The sequence below is a fragment of the Coregonus lavaretus genome (genome assembly GCF_964263955.1).
Source record: "Coregonus lavaretus genome assembly, contig: HAP1_SCAFFOLD_1882, whole genome shotgun sequence".
Lineage (NCBI taxonomy): Eukaryota > Metazoa > Chordata > Actinopteri > Salmoniformes > Salmonidae > Coregonus > Coregonus lavaretus.
The window spans coordinates 168-13,494 of record NW_028164619.1 but is presented as its reverse complement, the minus strand read 5'-3'; the positions used below and the strand labels follow the sequence as shown (position 1 = coordinate 13,494).

The 13,327-nt window shown below is 48.3% G+C and overlaps 1 protein-coding gene across 1 annotated transcript in view; it reads left to right on the top strand.

Annotated features, from left to right (window-relative positions):
• The window catches only part of LOC311116847 (centlein-like), a gene marked incomplete at its 3' end in the record, with an annotated part of 40,982 nt that extends 29,851 nt beyond the window's left edge, over positions 1 to 11,131 (top strand). The window contains exons 11-13 of the mRNA XM_084191882.1: positions 1,792 to 1,899; positions 6,884 to 7,005; positions 11,008 to 11,131. Of these exons, the coding sequence (XP_084048008.1) occupies positions 1,792 to 1,899; positions 6,884 to 7,005; positions 11,008 to 11,131 (354 nt within the window). The remainder of the gene's footprint in view (positions 1 to 1,791; positions 1,900 to 6,883; positions 7,006 to 11,007) is intronic.
• Positions 11,132 to 13,327: the final 2,196 nt, after the last annotated feature.

The window sequence follows — 13,327 nt, the reverse complement described above, 5'->3', positions numbered from 1 at the left end:
CACACACACACACACACACACTATACCCCCCCCCCACACAACGACGCCAGCCAAGCCAAAACGTCAGTAATATGCAGATCCATCTACTAATGACTAACCATAGAGGTAATTAAGACAGAGCTGGAACAGAGATGGCAGAAGGGCTGTCCCACAGTCAGGACTGCTGGTGGAGTAAAAAAAAAAACATTATTTTAAAAATGAATTGAATTGAAGATCGTTGACACCCAGGAGGAAAGTATTTGTCACAGCAGTAGATAGTGTGTGGTCAAAACATTAGGAACACCTGCTCTTTCCATGACATAGACTGACCAGGTGAAAGCTATGATCCCTTATTGATGTCACTTGTTAAATCCACTTCATTCAGTGTAGATGAAGGGGAGGAGACCAGTTAAAGAAGGATTTTTAAGCTTTGAGACAATTGAGACATAGATTGTGTATGTGTGCCATTCAAAGGGTGAATGGGCAAGACAAAATATTAAAGTGCCTTTGAACAGGGTATGGTAGTAGGTGCCAGGTGCACAGGTTTGTGTCAAGAACTGCAACGCTGCTGGGTTTATCACGCTCAACAGTTTCCCGTGTTTATCAAGAATGGTCCACCACCCAAAGAACATCCATCCAACTTGACACAACTGTGGGAAGCATTGGAGTCAACAAGGGCCAGCATCCCTGTGGAACGGTTTCGACACCTTGTAGAGTCCATGCCCCGACAAATTGAGGCTGTTCTGAGGGCAAAGGGGGTGCAACTCAATATTAGCAAGGTGTTCCTAATGTTTGATATAATCCATGAGGTTCAAATGAGAAATGTTGTAAAGCTTTAATAGATCTAGTTGGCACAATGCCTCTGGTAGCCCTTCAATGTCACTTTTTTCCTTTTTGGGTCAGCCGACTTGCCGTCCCTCCGTCTTCCCCATAAACTCTTGCTACCGCCAAATCTCTAGACTAAAGAAGCATCGGCGCATTTAGTCACGTTGCATATTTTAGCCGCCATCTGGTCAGCTCAACACTCCCACCACAGGAGCTCCTATCCTCATCTCTCCGTATTCATATTCCAACAGCATATTGTTCCCATGGCATCTTTATTTATTTATTTTTACAGGAAAGACACACACACACACACACACACACACACACACACACACACACACACACACACACACACACACACACACACAGCAGGACCGGAGAGTGCTTCTTGTTCTCAAGGAGGAGCGAGAAAGCAGCTTTCTTTTTCCTCTCTCCAGCAGTTTCTACCAGGCAGTTGTCCTATCAAGTGTAACCTCGGGGTCCTCATAGAGCAATTAAAGGGGCCCCTCTGCCCACCTTTTGGTAATGAAGCCCGGCGCAGCCCGGAATCTATAGCCCTTTAGTGTCCCCTAATGGGACGTCATTATAGTCAAAGAAACAATGTAAACGTAAATGAACATACTCATTAGCCAGTGGCGGGGAGAAACCTTTGGAGCTCCGTGTGGTACAGTGTGTGGAGCAATGCTTGCTTATTCCTCTGGTAGCCTATTTGGTTTTTTTGTGTTCTGTGTGTGTGTGTGTGTGTGAGGGGAGAGATGGTGTGTGTGTGTGCTTACTTGCTTGTGTGTGTATCTGTGTCTTCTTCCCGTAAGGGAAAAGTGAAATGAACATATATAATGCGTTATTGGTATTCACACAGCCGTTGTGCAGCTGTTAATTGAGCACTAGTTGTCTCTGTAATGTGATGCTAAAGCCTGCTCAAGCGCGTAGCCGAACACCCCTGCCTCTCTCTCTCTCTCTCTCTGATTGAATGACTACATCCCCCAGAGTGCACCGGTGCAGCGGTCCAGGTCCTTGTCCTTGGCGAGCAGCGTGGAGACGGAAAGAAAAGTGGAAAAGAGGATTCATGACCTAGAGGAGCTGCTCAGACTGAAGGTACAAACCTCACTGACCTCTACACTACACACTCACTCTCTCTCTCTCTTTGTCTCTCTTTGTCTCTCTCTGTGTCTCTATCTTTCTCTCTCTGTCTCTCTCTCTGTTTCTGTCTCTCTCTCTCTGTTTCTGTCTCTCTCTCTCTGTGTCTGTCTCTGTGTCTGTCTCTCTCTGTGTCTCTCTCTCTCTCTCTCTCTCTCTCTCTCTCTCTCTCTGTGTCTCTCTATCTGTGTCTGTCTCTCTCTGTGTGTGTCTCTCTCTCTCTCTCTCTGTCAGTTTCTCTCTCTTTTCAATCTCTTTAGTCTAAATTCTGTTTTCTATTCTCTCTCTTTCCCCCCTGTTCTCTCCCCATTTCCTCTCTCTCTACTCCCTCGTCCCTCCTCTCTCTCCCTCCTCCTAATGCTTTCCAGCACATTGAGTAGTGTGTGTGTCCAGGTGAGATGTACCTATGTTCTGTTTCCTGTGTGTATTGGTATGACCTCATTCTCATCATCAGCCCCATTCAGAGACAGACAGGCCGTCATGTGTGAATGTCACCGCTCTGTCGCCAGCCACGACACACTACTGCAAGTTAGCTAGCGCGCCGATAGGACGAGGGAGCACTGTCAAGCATCTGCCTGCGCGGGTCCCATATCTCCCATCAGCCCCCTGGTTCCCCCTCTCATCAGTGCCTTCTCCTGATGGCTCAATTATGACCATCTGTAATCACCACTCAGAGAGGTAATAATGCCTCTGAAAAGGAGATGGAGATGTGACTGGCTGGCTGCCTGGCTGGCTGCTGCAGCAGCAGAGTGACTGACTCCCACATGTATGTTCTGACTGACTGCCCCCAGCTTTCAACCACACATCAGTGTCTGGCTATCATGTGTTAGACTTGTCTCGAAACCTGTGACATTCTCAGTCTCAACTCTTAAAAATGATGAGCATCTTGGGTTTTGTAACAACAGAGTATCCCTTTATAGTAACTTAAGAGCAGCGGGTCGGTACAGTATCTCTGCAATATGATTGCTGTGTGTTGGAGAGGCCAGCAGAGTGAATTGCCCCTGATAAGAGGTGAGTGGAGGGGATAGCAGATACTCTCTCTCTGTCTCTCCCTGTGGTCCAGCGTCAGGGAAGGCTGATGGTCTCTAAGGGGCTCAATTGCACCGCTGTTACGACTGCTTCCTCTCTGACCTTTCCTAACGGTGTGCCACACACACACACACACACATACACTGATACATACACACACACACACTGACACACACACACACACTGATGCACACGACCGCTGAGCGTCTGTGTGGGCAATGAAGCAGCAGGAGAGGAGAGGATGTGGCAGGACTTGGACTCTCCCCATAAACCAATCAGCTCCATCGCTCTTTTAACCTTCACACTCTCCTCTGTTCTGCGGTCTCTCTCTTCTTCCTCCCTATCTCTCGCTTTCTTATTTCTCTCTTGTGCTATTATTATTTCTCCCCTCTTATTTCTCTCTCTTCATCTCTGTTTTCACCTCTTTCTCTCTCTCTCTCTATCTGTCTCTCTCTCTCTGTCTCTCTCTCTCTCTCTCTCTCTCTCTCTCTCTCCCCCCCCCCCCCCTCATCCCTCCAGAGGCTCCCACCCTTTCACAGTCCGTCCACCAGAGATATATGGAGGGCATGTCTCTTTACTCAGCCAGGGATATGAGCAGTTATTTTGGTGTCAGGTTTAAAGTGTCCCTATTACATCACACACTAGACCGACACTCAGCCTGATGCTAATGGCTCATGATACGCATGGGTGTGTTATTTAATGGTGCCATTTACATGTCTGTAGTGCGGACTGAGAGGCGTTTAACTGAGTTGTGTGTGTGTGTTTCTGGTTTTACTATCCTTGTGGGGACCAGAAGTCCTCACAAGGATAGTAAAACAAGGAACATTTGGACAAGTGGGGACATTTTGCCGGTCCCCACAAGGAAAAGGCTGTTTTATGGTTAGGTTAAGGTTACAGTTAGGGTTAGGTTTAGGAATAGGGGTTAGGTTTAGGGAAAATAGGATTTTGAATGGGAATCAATTGTTTGGTCCCCACAAAGATGCAAAACAAACGTGTGTGGGTGTGGCGAGTGGTAATTCAACAACCCTTGTCTTAGATTAGACATCCACGGACCCCATTATATTGGGCACACAATTTCTACTGTGTACCCAGTGTGATTTTATCAGTTAAATGCTGAACTGGACTGAACGGTAGGGGATCCTAACAAACTATTTTTATTTATTTAATGAACGTTGTACAAACTTGCCACTTCCAAGACAAGTAAACAACAGCACTGTCTCTCTCTCCCTGAGGTCTGAGAGACACCAAATTATTTTTGAGCTTGAGAACATACATGCTGGATGATTAGGGTCTCGGGCCAGTGTACCCAGGGCAGGCTGTGTGTTGTGTTGTGGAGTATTGATTGCTGGTGGTGGGGTTGAAGTGTGATCTGTGATGACCAGGGTTGGGGCCGAGGCCCAGTGGGAGCTCTAAGGGGCCTGGGAAGCAATGATGTGGCTAATGCCCTGCCACTCTGACCAGAGCCCCTCTGCAATCAATCAGTCAGGTCTCTCTCTCTCTCTGTGTGTGTGTGGTGTGTCTGGTTCTCTCTCCTTTCATTAGAGGCAGAATCCCCGGCTGTGTTTGTTTGGGGGGCTTTGTGTTGTAAAGGGGGCCCGTGTAACGGATGTCCTCTGTGAATATCTCTCACCAGTACACAAAAATCCATACTTGTCACATCGGTGGAGTGCGAGTGTGTGTGTGTGTGTCTCTGTGTGTGTGTGTGTTTGAGAGAGAAAGCGAAAGTGTGTGTGTGTCTGTCTCTGAGTGTGTGTGTGTCTGTGCTGCCACTCCCGCTCCTCTCTGTTCTCTTTGTCCTTGTTAATAATAACAGGGTTCAGAGCTCACATTTCCTTCTCTGCAGGGCAGCCGTGTCATATCAGCAGTAAACAAGCTCTTCCCTTCAAAAGGCGCTCGACAAGAAGTCTCCCCAGCGCCTGGCCACTCAAGCAGAAACCTGCTTTACTGTCTCTCTCTCTCTCTCTCTCGCTCGCTCGCTCTGTCTCTTCTCTCTCTCTCTCTCTTCTCTGTCTCTGTCTCTTCTCTCTCTGTCTCTTCTCTCTGTCTCTCTCTCTCTCATTGTCTCTGTCTCTCTCTCTCTGTCTCTTCTCTCTCTCTCTCTCTCTCTCTCTCTCTCTCTCTCTCTCTCTCTCTCTCATTGTCTCTGTCTCTCTCTCTCTCTCTCTGTCTCTTCTCTCTCTCTCTCTCTGTCTCTCATTCTCTGTCTCTCTGTCTCTCATTCTCTCTCTCTCTCTCTCTCTCTCTCTCTCTCTCTCTCTCTCTCTCTCTCTCTCTCTCTCTCTCTCTCTCTCTCTCTCTCTCTCTCTCTCTCTCTCTCTCTCTCTCTCTCTCTCTCTCTCTCTCTCTCTCTCTCTGTCTCTGTCTCTGTCTCTGTCTCTCTCCTCTCATGTCCTCCTCTTCTCCCTCCCTAGCCCGCCTGTTTTAAAGTGTTTTCTCCTCTCCTTCCGCTCTGTTAAGGTCAGAATAATAAAGATGCTCCTGTCAGGAACATCTAGATGTTCTCCTCCTCCTCTCCCCTGAATGTCCCACCTTGTAATCTTTTTAAATTTTTATAGTGGGTCATTGCCGCTACAATTGGGTGGTGACCCCAGTCAATGACTGGTACCCCGCTGAGGGGAGAGGGGGTTAAGGAGGGGTGAGGGTAGTGTGAAGAGGGTTCAAAGTGCTCTCTCTCTCACTCCCGGTTGACTTGACCATGTTAATGCTGTACCTGTAACGTTCCTCGGGTGCTGGAGGAACACTTGTCAGAGAGAAGGAGAGGAACTGTAATGTCAGAGAGAAGGAGAGGACCTGTCATGTCGGAGAGGAACTGTAATGTCAGAGAGAAGGAGAGGAACTGTAATGTCAGAGAGAAGGAGAGGAACTGTAATGTCAGAGAGAAGGAGAGGAACTGTAATGTCAGAGAGAAGGAGAGGAACTGTAATGTCAGAGAGAAGGAGAGGAACTGTAATGTCAGAGAGAAGGAGAGGAACTGTAATGTCAGAGAGAAGGAGAGGAACTGTAATGTCAGAGAGAAGGAGAGGAACTGTAATGTCGGAGAGGAACTGTAATGTCAGAGAGAAGGAGAGGAACTGTAATGTTGGAGAGAGGTGTTGCTTCCTCAATAATGGAGCACATCCTTGTTACACCTGGGGGGGTATACAGCAGTGGAGGCTGGTGGGAGGAGCTATAGGAGGACTCATTGTAATGGCTTGAATGGAATTAATGGAAGAGTGTCAAACGTGGTTTCCATATGTTTGATATCGTAACATTTAATCCATTCCAGCCTTTACAATGAGCCCATCCTCCTATAGCTCCTCCCACCAGCCTCAACTGGTGTACAGTTCCATACTAGACTGACACTGTCAGTAATTACATTATTTACACTGTTTCTACATTGTGTAACGTAACCTCCTGTATGTGTGAAGTGGCCACATTGTGTAACGTAACCTCCTGTATGTGTGAAGTGGCCACATTGTATAACGTAACCTCCTGTATGTGTGAAGTGGCCACATTGTGTATCGTAACCTCCTGTATGTGTGAAGTGGCCACATTGTGTAACGTAACCTCCTGTATGTGTGAAGTAGCCACATTGTAACGTAACCTCCTGTATGTGTGAAGTGGCCACATTGTAACGTAACCTCCTGTATGTGTGAAGTAGCCACATTGTAACGTAACCTCCTGTATGTGTGAAGTGGCCACATTGTAACGTAACCTCCTGTATGTGTGAAGTGGCCACATTGTGTAACGTAACCTCCTGTATGTGTGAAGTGGCCACATTGTGTAACGTAACCTCCTGTATGTGTGAAGTGGCCACATTGTGTAACGTAACCTCCTGTATGTGTGAAGTGGCCACATTGTGTAACGTAACCTCCTGTATGTGTGAAGTGGCCACATTGTGTAACGTAACCTCCTGTATGTCTCTTTGCGGCAGACCGAGGAAAATGAGGAGCTGCGGAGGGCCCATGAGAAACGCCACGAGCGCCTGCGTCTCGTCCAGACCAACTACAGGACGGTCAAAGAGCAGCTCAGAGAGGTGGAGGACGCACAGGGCCTGTGAGTACCACTGCTACAACTATTCAATATTCTACTCTATTAGAATTATATTTCTATGGTACCACTTCCACCCAGTGGCAGACCGACATTCTGGTATTGACTGCCAGGGGACACACTTTCACACTATGGTGCCGACCAGAAACGTGCTGTGCTGGCTAGGATATTTTCTTTTCACATTGTCTTTAGGTATGTGTAACCAGGCCAGCACAGGCTTGATTTTTTTTCCCTGGATTTTATTAGCTCAAACCATGTCGCAATCCGCTCCCTTTAGCCTGGAGTTAATAGGAACTTGGCTTCGGGAGTGTTTTAAAGGCACGTAACCCCTCTCTCTTTAGTTAAGCCCCTCTGAACCCACTGGAACACATCAGAACCCAACTGAAACGCTCTCAAATACTCCCATGGCCTTTACTCTTCATGTTGCATGTCATCACCTGACCTACTGTGTGGGAAGAGTGGGAGAATTACACCTTTACCTTTGAAAAAGCTTCACTGGTTTTAAGCGAATCAATTTCGTTGCTTAGCTTTTGAGTCGCAGTGCATCTGTCTGTCTCTCTCTTTCTCTCTCTGTCTCTCTCTCCTTCTCTTCCCTGGCATTCATTAGGACTTGAGAGCATGAGGCTGAAGGTGTCCGTTAGAGAGGGGACAGGGTGTCTGAGAAACTCCTGGGGAGGGACGAGGGGGGAGTGAGGGGGAGAGGGGGTGATTTGAAGGGAGTGATTTCCTCTTCCGATCCCCTAGGTTTTGATCTAGATTAAAACCACAGGGTTTTCACACAAAGAGGGCAACGTGGCGGCACATCACATTAACATGAAACACACACTTTCTCTTTCTTTCTGTCTTCCTCCCCCCAAAGCGTCAGGCAGCGAGGAGGACCTTTTAAAACACTAACTAATGGAAGCGTATGTGGGGTTGGTATCCACGCGGGACCGACGTGTTGACCCTGTCAGCTGTTTTCTCCCCGGGTTAATTAAAGAAAACAGCGGCTGCAACGTGAGGCCGTGTGAAAGTAGAGCGAGCGAGTATTCACCATCCACCACCTCCTCGCCGTTCGGCTCGGAGCAGCTCAGCGCAGCACGGAACAAAGACCGGCAGACAGAGAGAGTGTGTGACAGACAGAGAGAACGAAGAGAGCATCACTTGGAAACAACACCATGTGTACCCCTGTCTGTACATTTTAGCAGGTTATCAAGAAAGTGTGGTGTGTGTCTCCTTGTTGTTGGAAGATCTTGATGAAAATGAGGTCACACTTTGCTAGCAGGAAAAAAAATAGGTCTGTCGTCTATTTATCTCTGTTTGTAACCTCTTGTGGCAATAAGTCATATTAAAAAGGGACCATTTTAAATGTTAAAAAAGCAGTTTTGTTGCAAACAGGGAGTTGGTGACTCATAATACACATTCAACCAAGACTCCATCAGACTGACCTGTCACCTGCGTATTGGCATCACCGCTGATTTGACAGAAGACAAATTTGACACAATAGGCAGCTCTGCCCTTTTCATCCGAAGCCTTTGCTGGCACCACCCAGCCAGCCCCTCAGCCTTTGGATGGGTTAACCCCTCATATCCATCCTTAAATAGTCCCAAACCCAGTGGGGTAATGCCAGTCTGAACGGGGAGACAATGGAGAAACCACTTAAACACTACCCCCGTTAGCGCCGCGGAATCAGGCCTAACAAGTCAAGGGGGAAAACGTCGACTCTCATTGCATTTTGGGCTTGTTAGGGATTTCCCAGTTCCTGCCACGCTGTGTTGATGGTTTTCAGGGAAATTGGTGGGGGTGGGGGGCTTATTTTATGCTCTCCCTTTGTGTGTTAGACTGAAAGGGTTGTGTGTGTGTTCTGGTTAGACTGAAAGGGTTGTGTGTGTGTTCTGAAGACCACCTCTTTTACCTGCCTCTTATTCTGTTTTGGAGTTTAAATTGAATAGACCACCCCCTCCCCCCATTATGACAGGTGAAAGCCATTAACATTAGCGGGGTTAGTTTGTGCTTCTTCTTCAACGTGTGGCTGCTGCCACCCTCACATTCATCTTGTTTCTCTCTTCAGGAGTTATTATTGGTGCTCTATGGGTCTGGGTTGATGTGCAGTGAGTGCAGTGCCTGTGTCCAAAATGGCACCCTGTTCCCTATAGTTTACCCGAGGCTCTGGTTAAAGGTAGTGCACTATTTTGGGAATAGGGTTCCATTTCAGACACAGCCAGTGTGTGTGGGTGGAGTGGACACTGGAGCAGGAAGTAGGAAGTAGGCTAACTACCAGCGAATCAGAGCGCAGCTGCAGGCCCTGGACTCTTTCTCCTCATCAGCATGCAGCCGACACACGGCCGGTCTGGGCCGCTCCGGAGAAACAGCACTGTCATTCATGATTACCACCACACGCACCCAAACGGCATAAAAGAGGAGAAAAAAACCCAACTTCTTATTTATATTAGAGAGAAGAAAGTTTTAATCAGACTGGGATGACGGGATGAGTAAATAAATGAAAGGTTATTAAAACGTCTGCAGTCTGATCAAAGTTGCGCCCGTAAACAGATTCCCCTCGAATTAAAAGCAATTAGCCGGAGAGTCTTCTCTGTGAAAAAAGTGCCCTCCCATTTCTGTTTCCTCACTGCTTAATAACGGAAACTAGATGACTGCAGGGGGGAAGCACTGAGGGCTGGACTGGTGCTGGATCCAAAATGGACTCCTAGTCGCTACCCCCTAGGCACTCCCTGAATATCTAAATGCTCCCCTCGGCCTATAATAAGACTGTGTGAATCTTTTACACTTTAGTCATTTAGCAGATGCTCATATCCAGAGCGACTTTAAGGAGCAATTAGGGTTAAGTGCCTTGCTCAAGGGCACATCGACAGATTTTTCACCTAGTTGGCTCGGCAACATTTCTGTTACTGACCCAACGCTCTTAACCGCTAAGCTACCTCAATTCCAATATTACTTAAAGGGGCAGACAATATAAGCATTCCATCCATATCCCTGGTAGCAGATCTGTCTATTCAGATCTACAGGACTGCTTAGAGTGTAGGGGCTTGCCCCTGCATATAACACATGGTGTAGAGAAATGCACTTTGCATTGCAATACTCTCTCCACTCACCATGCATACATACAGAATACTCCTCAGTGTCTAAGTTTTGTGGTGGGAAGTTCCAGTGATCTCTCTCCAATGTATCAGAGAGAGAGAGAGAGAAAGAGACTTTGCTCTCTGGGAAAGAAACCTGGGGATCGCTCAGCTCAGCTCAGGCACACTACAGCACTGCACAGCCAGCACCATACCACAAGTTCAAGGGCTCCAAATTGCTCACAGGGGCATTAGCGGTATGAAATGAAAAAATGTGCTGTTCCTCCGTTGCCTTCCCATTCCCAGGAACGGGCTCTTGACTGGTATTAGCGTGGCAGAGAGGCGTCTACATGACCACGGGAAAGAAACCCTGGACAATATAGAAATAACCCTCGTTTCGCCTACTTTGGAATCCAGAGAGAGAGAGAGATCTCATTTTCTTCTTTATTAGATTGGTTTTATCGCTGTGTCTTTGCACCAGAAGCCATTTTAGTGTTCAAATCAAGGACTAATTGGAATTGAATGGTGGTGGGTAGGCTGGGATTGATTGATGAGGAGGATACTGGGGGGCCAAGGGGAAATAGGTGGTGGGTGGGTGTCTGCCACGCCACTGTGTAAAGGTGTCATTAAGTATTCATAAGTGACGTGTGTGTTAGAATGACCTGGTTTGAGTGTGTTTTGGCCATTATTTAGATCAACATGGCACACTGGGAATCCTCCGCAGTCCCCAGTCTAGCCACTCTGGCACTGCCCTGGGCTTTAACTGTGTGTGTGCGCGCTTGTGTGTACACTTGATTTGCCACTGAAGTATCAAAGTCAAGGCCACTCATTTCAATACGGCTACAAATGTCTGAATAACAACGGTGCTCCCGATGTGAATTGACCAGGGGCTGCTAGGTATGGTACTAACTGTTCTCCCCTGTGTCCACTGTGTGTGTGTGTGTTGGTGCAGGCCCAGGGGCAGGGCCCAGCAGCGGGCAGAGCCGTGGCAGCTCCGTCAGGAGAACAGCGATGCGGTGTGGAACGAGCTGGCCTACTTCAAACGCCTCAACAAGAAGCTCACTACACACAAGTAAGTCCCACTCCTGTCTGTCTCTCTGTCTCTGTCTCTCTGTCTCTGTCTCTGCCTCTGTCTCTCTCCCTCTGTCTCTCGCCCTCTCTCTCTCTCTCTCTCTCTCTCTCTCTCTCTCTCTCTCTCTCTCTCTCTCTCTGTGTCTCTCGCCCTCTGTCTCTCTCCTGTCTCTCTCTCTCTCTCTCTCTCTCTCTCTCTCTCTCTCTCTCTCGCCCTCTGTCTGTCTCTCTGTCTGTCTGTCTGTCTGTCTGTCTGTCTCTCTCCCTCTGTCTTTCTCCCTCTGTCTATACCTCAGTTTGCCTGATTGCTTGCTGATACAGAGTAATGTTATTTGCACACACACACCGTTACACACACACACACTCTTACACACCTCTCGACCTCTCCCCTGCAGTTTGTGGGTGTTAAACTTTGCGCACGCCCTTCTGAACTTCACAGCGTCCGACTCCCCCTCCTCATTATCTCCAGCCAGAGGGTTCCAACACTAGATCATTAGCCCCGTCTCTCATTTGGAAGATTCACACGTAAAAAAATGTTGGGGTCGGTGGGAGAAAGAAAATCACATTATCGTTTTGCTCTGGCTGTGTCTTTGTGAAGCATCTTCATCTTCCTGTTGTTTCTAATGATAGTGAGAGAGTTTCATGCTGGCAACAGTTCCATTTTCCATGAACCACATCATATATATATATATATATATATATATATATATATATCCTTCTACACGGTGGACAGCGAAAACATTTGTTCATTCAAGTAATTTTACCTTACACTTTTTAGGAACGAATGTGGGGACGGGCGGGTCTGTTAATTGCAGCTTCGGGGTATGATTTTATTCATCACCACTACCAATTAATTATATCAAATACCTAACTGGACCTTAATGTTCTCTGATCTGTAGCTATGTGAATGTGTTTGGTGAAGGAGAGGTAATTAAGAACGTAAATAGACAGTTGAGTATTATGGGGACATGTTGTCCATGTACCAGTACTGAGCCTCAGTGACGATAGCGGTATAACGGGAGGGAGAGGGAGAGAAAAAGGTGGGTGACAGGGATTGTGTTAATTACCGGGGCTGTTGGAGGTGTTGCTCTTCATTAGGGGCTCTGACTGCGGCTCCCTACCACTCTGCCAAGGCCAGGTGGCCGTGAGGGGATAACCCAGCCAGCTACAGCCCAGACCAGGCTCAGCCAACCACTGACCAGCCAGTCCTCTGTTTGATCTGGAGCAGTTTCCCCTAACCGTCCCTTCCCCGTTCCCTACTCTACCCCACCTGTGGTACTGGGCTCTCCTCCTCCTCCTACCCTCTCCTCCCCCTGTCCTGTCCTCCTAATCCCAGCTGAGCTCATTATGATCTAGCCTGGCTGCCTCTCTCTCTGAGCCAGAGCTGTCCGAGCTAATTACAGACCAGGCATACAGCCGCCACAGCTCCATCCGCTGCTGCCCGTTAAGGATCCTCCCGGCCCGGGCATGCGGCTGCAACGTCCTGCTGGTCCTTGCAACTGACCTGCGAGGAGCACGAGGCAGAGCGGGAGGCCGCCTGTTCCCTTTCAGGCTGTGCAGCCCCTGTCCTCCGAGGTTAGTGCTGATCCCCGTCAACCCAGGCAGTCACTCGCTACCCCAGCGCCCCCGCCAAGGCCCAAAGTAAACTTGGCGGGGGTCTCTAACTCGTGCTTTAGAAAAACTACATCCCCCCCCCACCCCCCCACAGAATCGCCACGCTTTGATCCTGGTCCCGGCCAACAGCCCCGACGACCATTAACCGGCTCACTGTGCTAAAGCAAGCAGCAGGCACACCGCCCGTCCGACCACCTTCCCCCCTTCTCTTCTCCCCAAACCCACTCTCCTCACCCTATCTCCCTTTATATCTATTGGGAGGGTTAGGGAAGGAGGGAGTGTGGTAGCGGATGGGAAGAGGGGGGGAAAGAAATGAAACATGCACGGTGCAATTAGGCTGGGCTTCTATATCAAGCTGTTTGGCGGCCCCGGCCCATGTAAATTACTGTTGATAGCCAACAATTAAGGAGAAGGGAGCCGTGTTGGTGCAATAACTAGACCAACACCCCCAGCCCTAGACTTCAGTTGTGTCCCAAATGGCACCCTATTCCCTATATAGTGCAATACTTTTGACCAGAGCCCTATGGGCCCCGCTCTGGTCAAAAGTAGTGCACTATATAGGGAATAGGGTACCATTTGGGACGCAA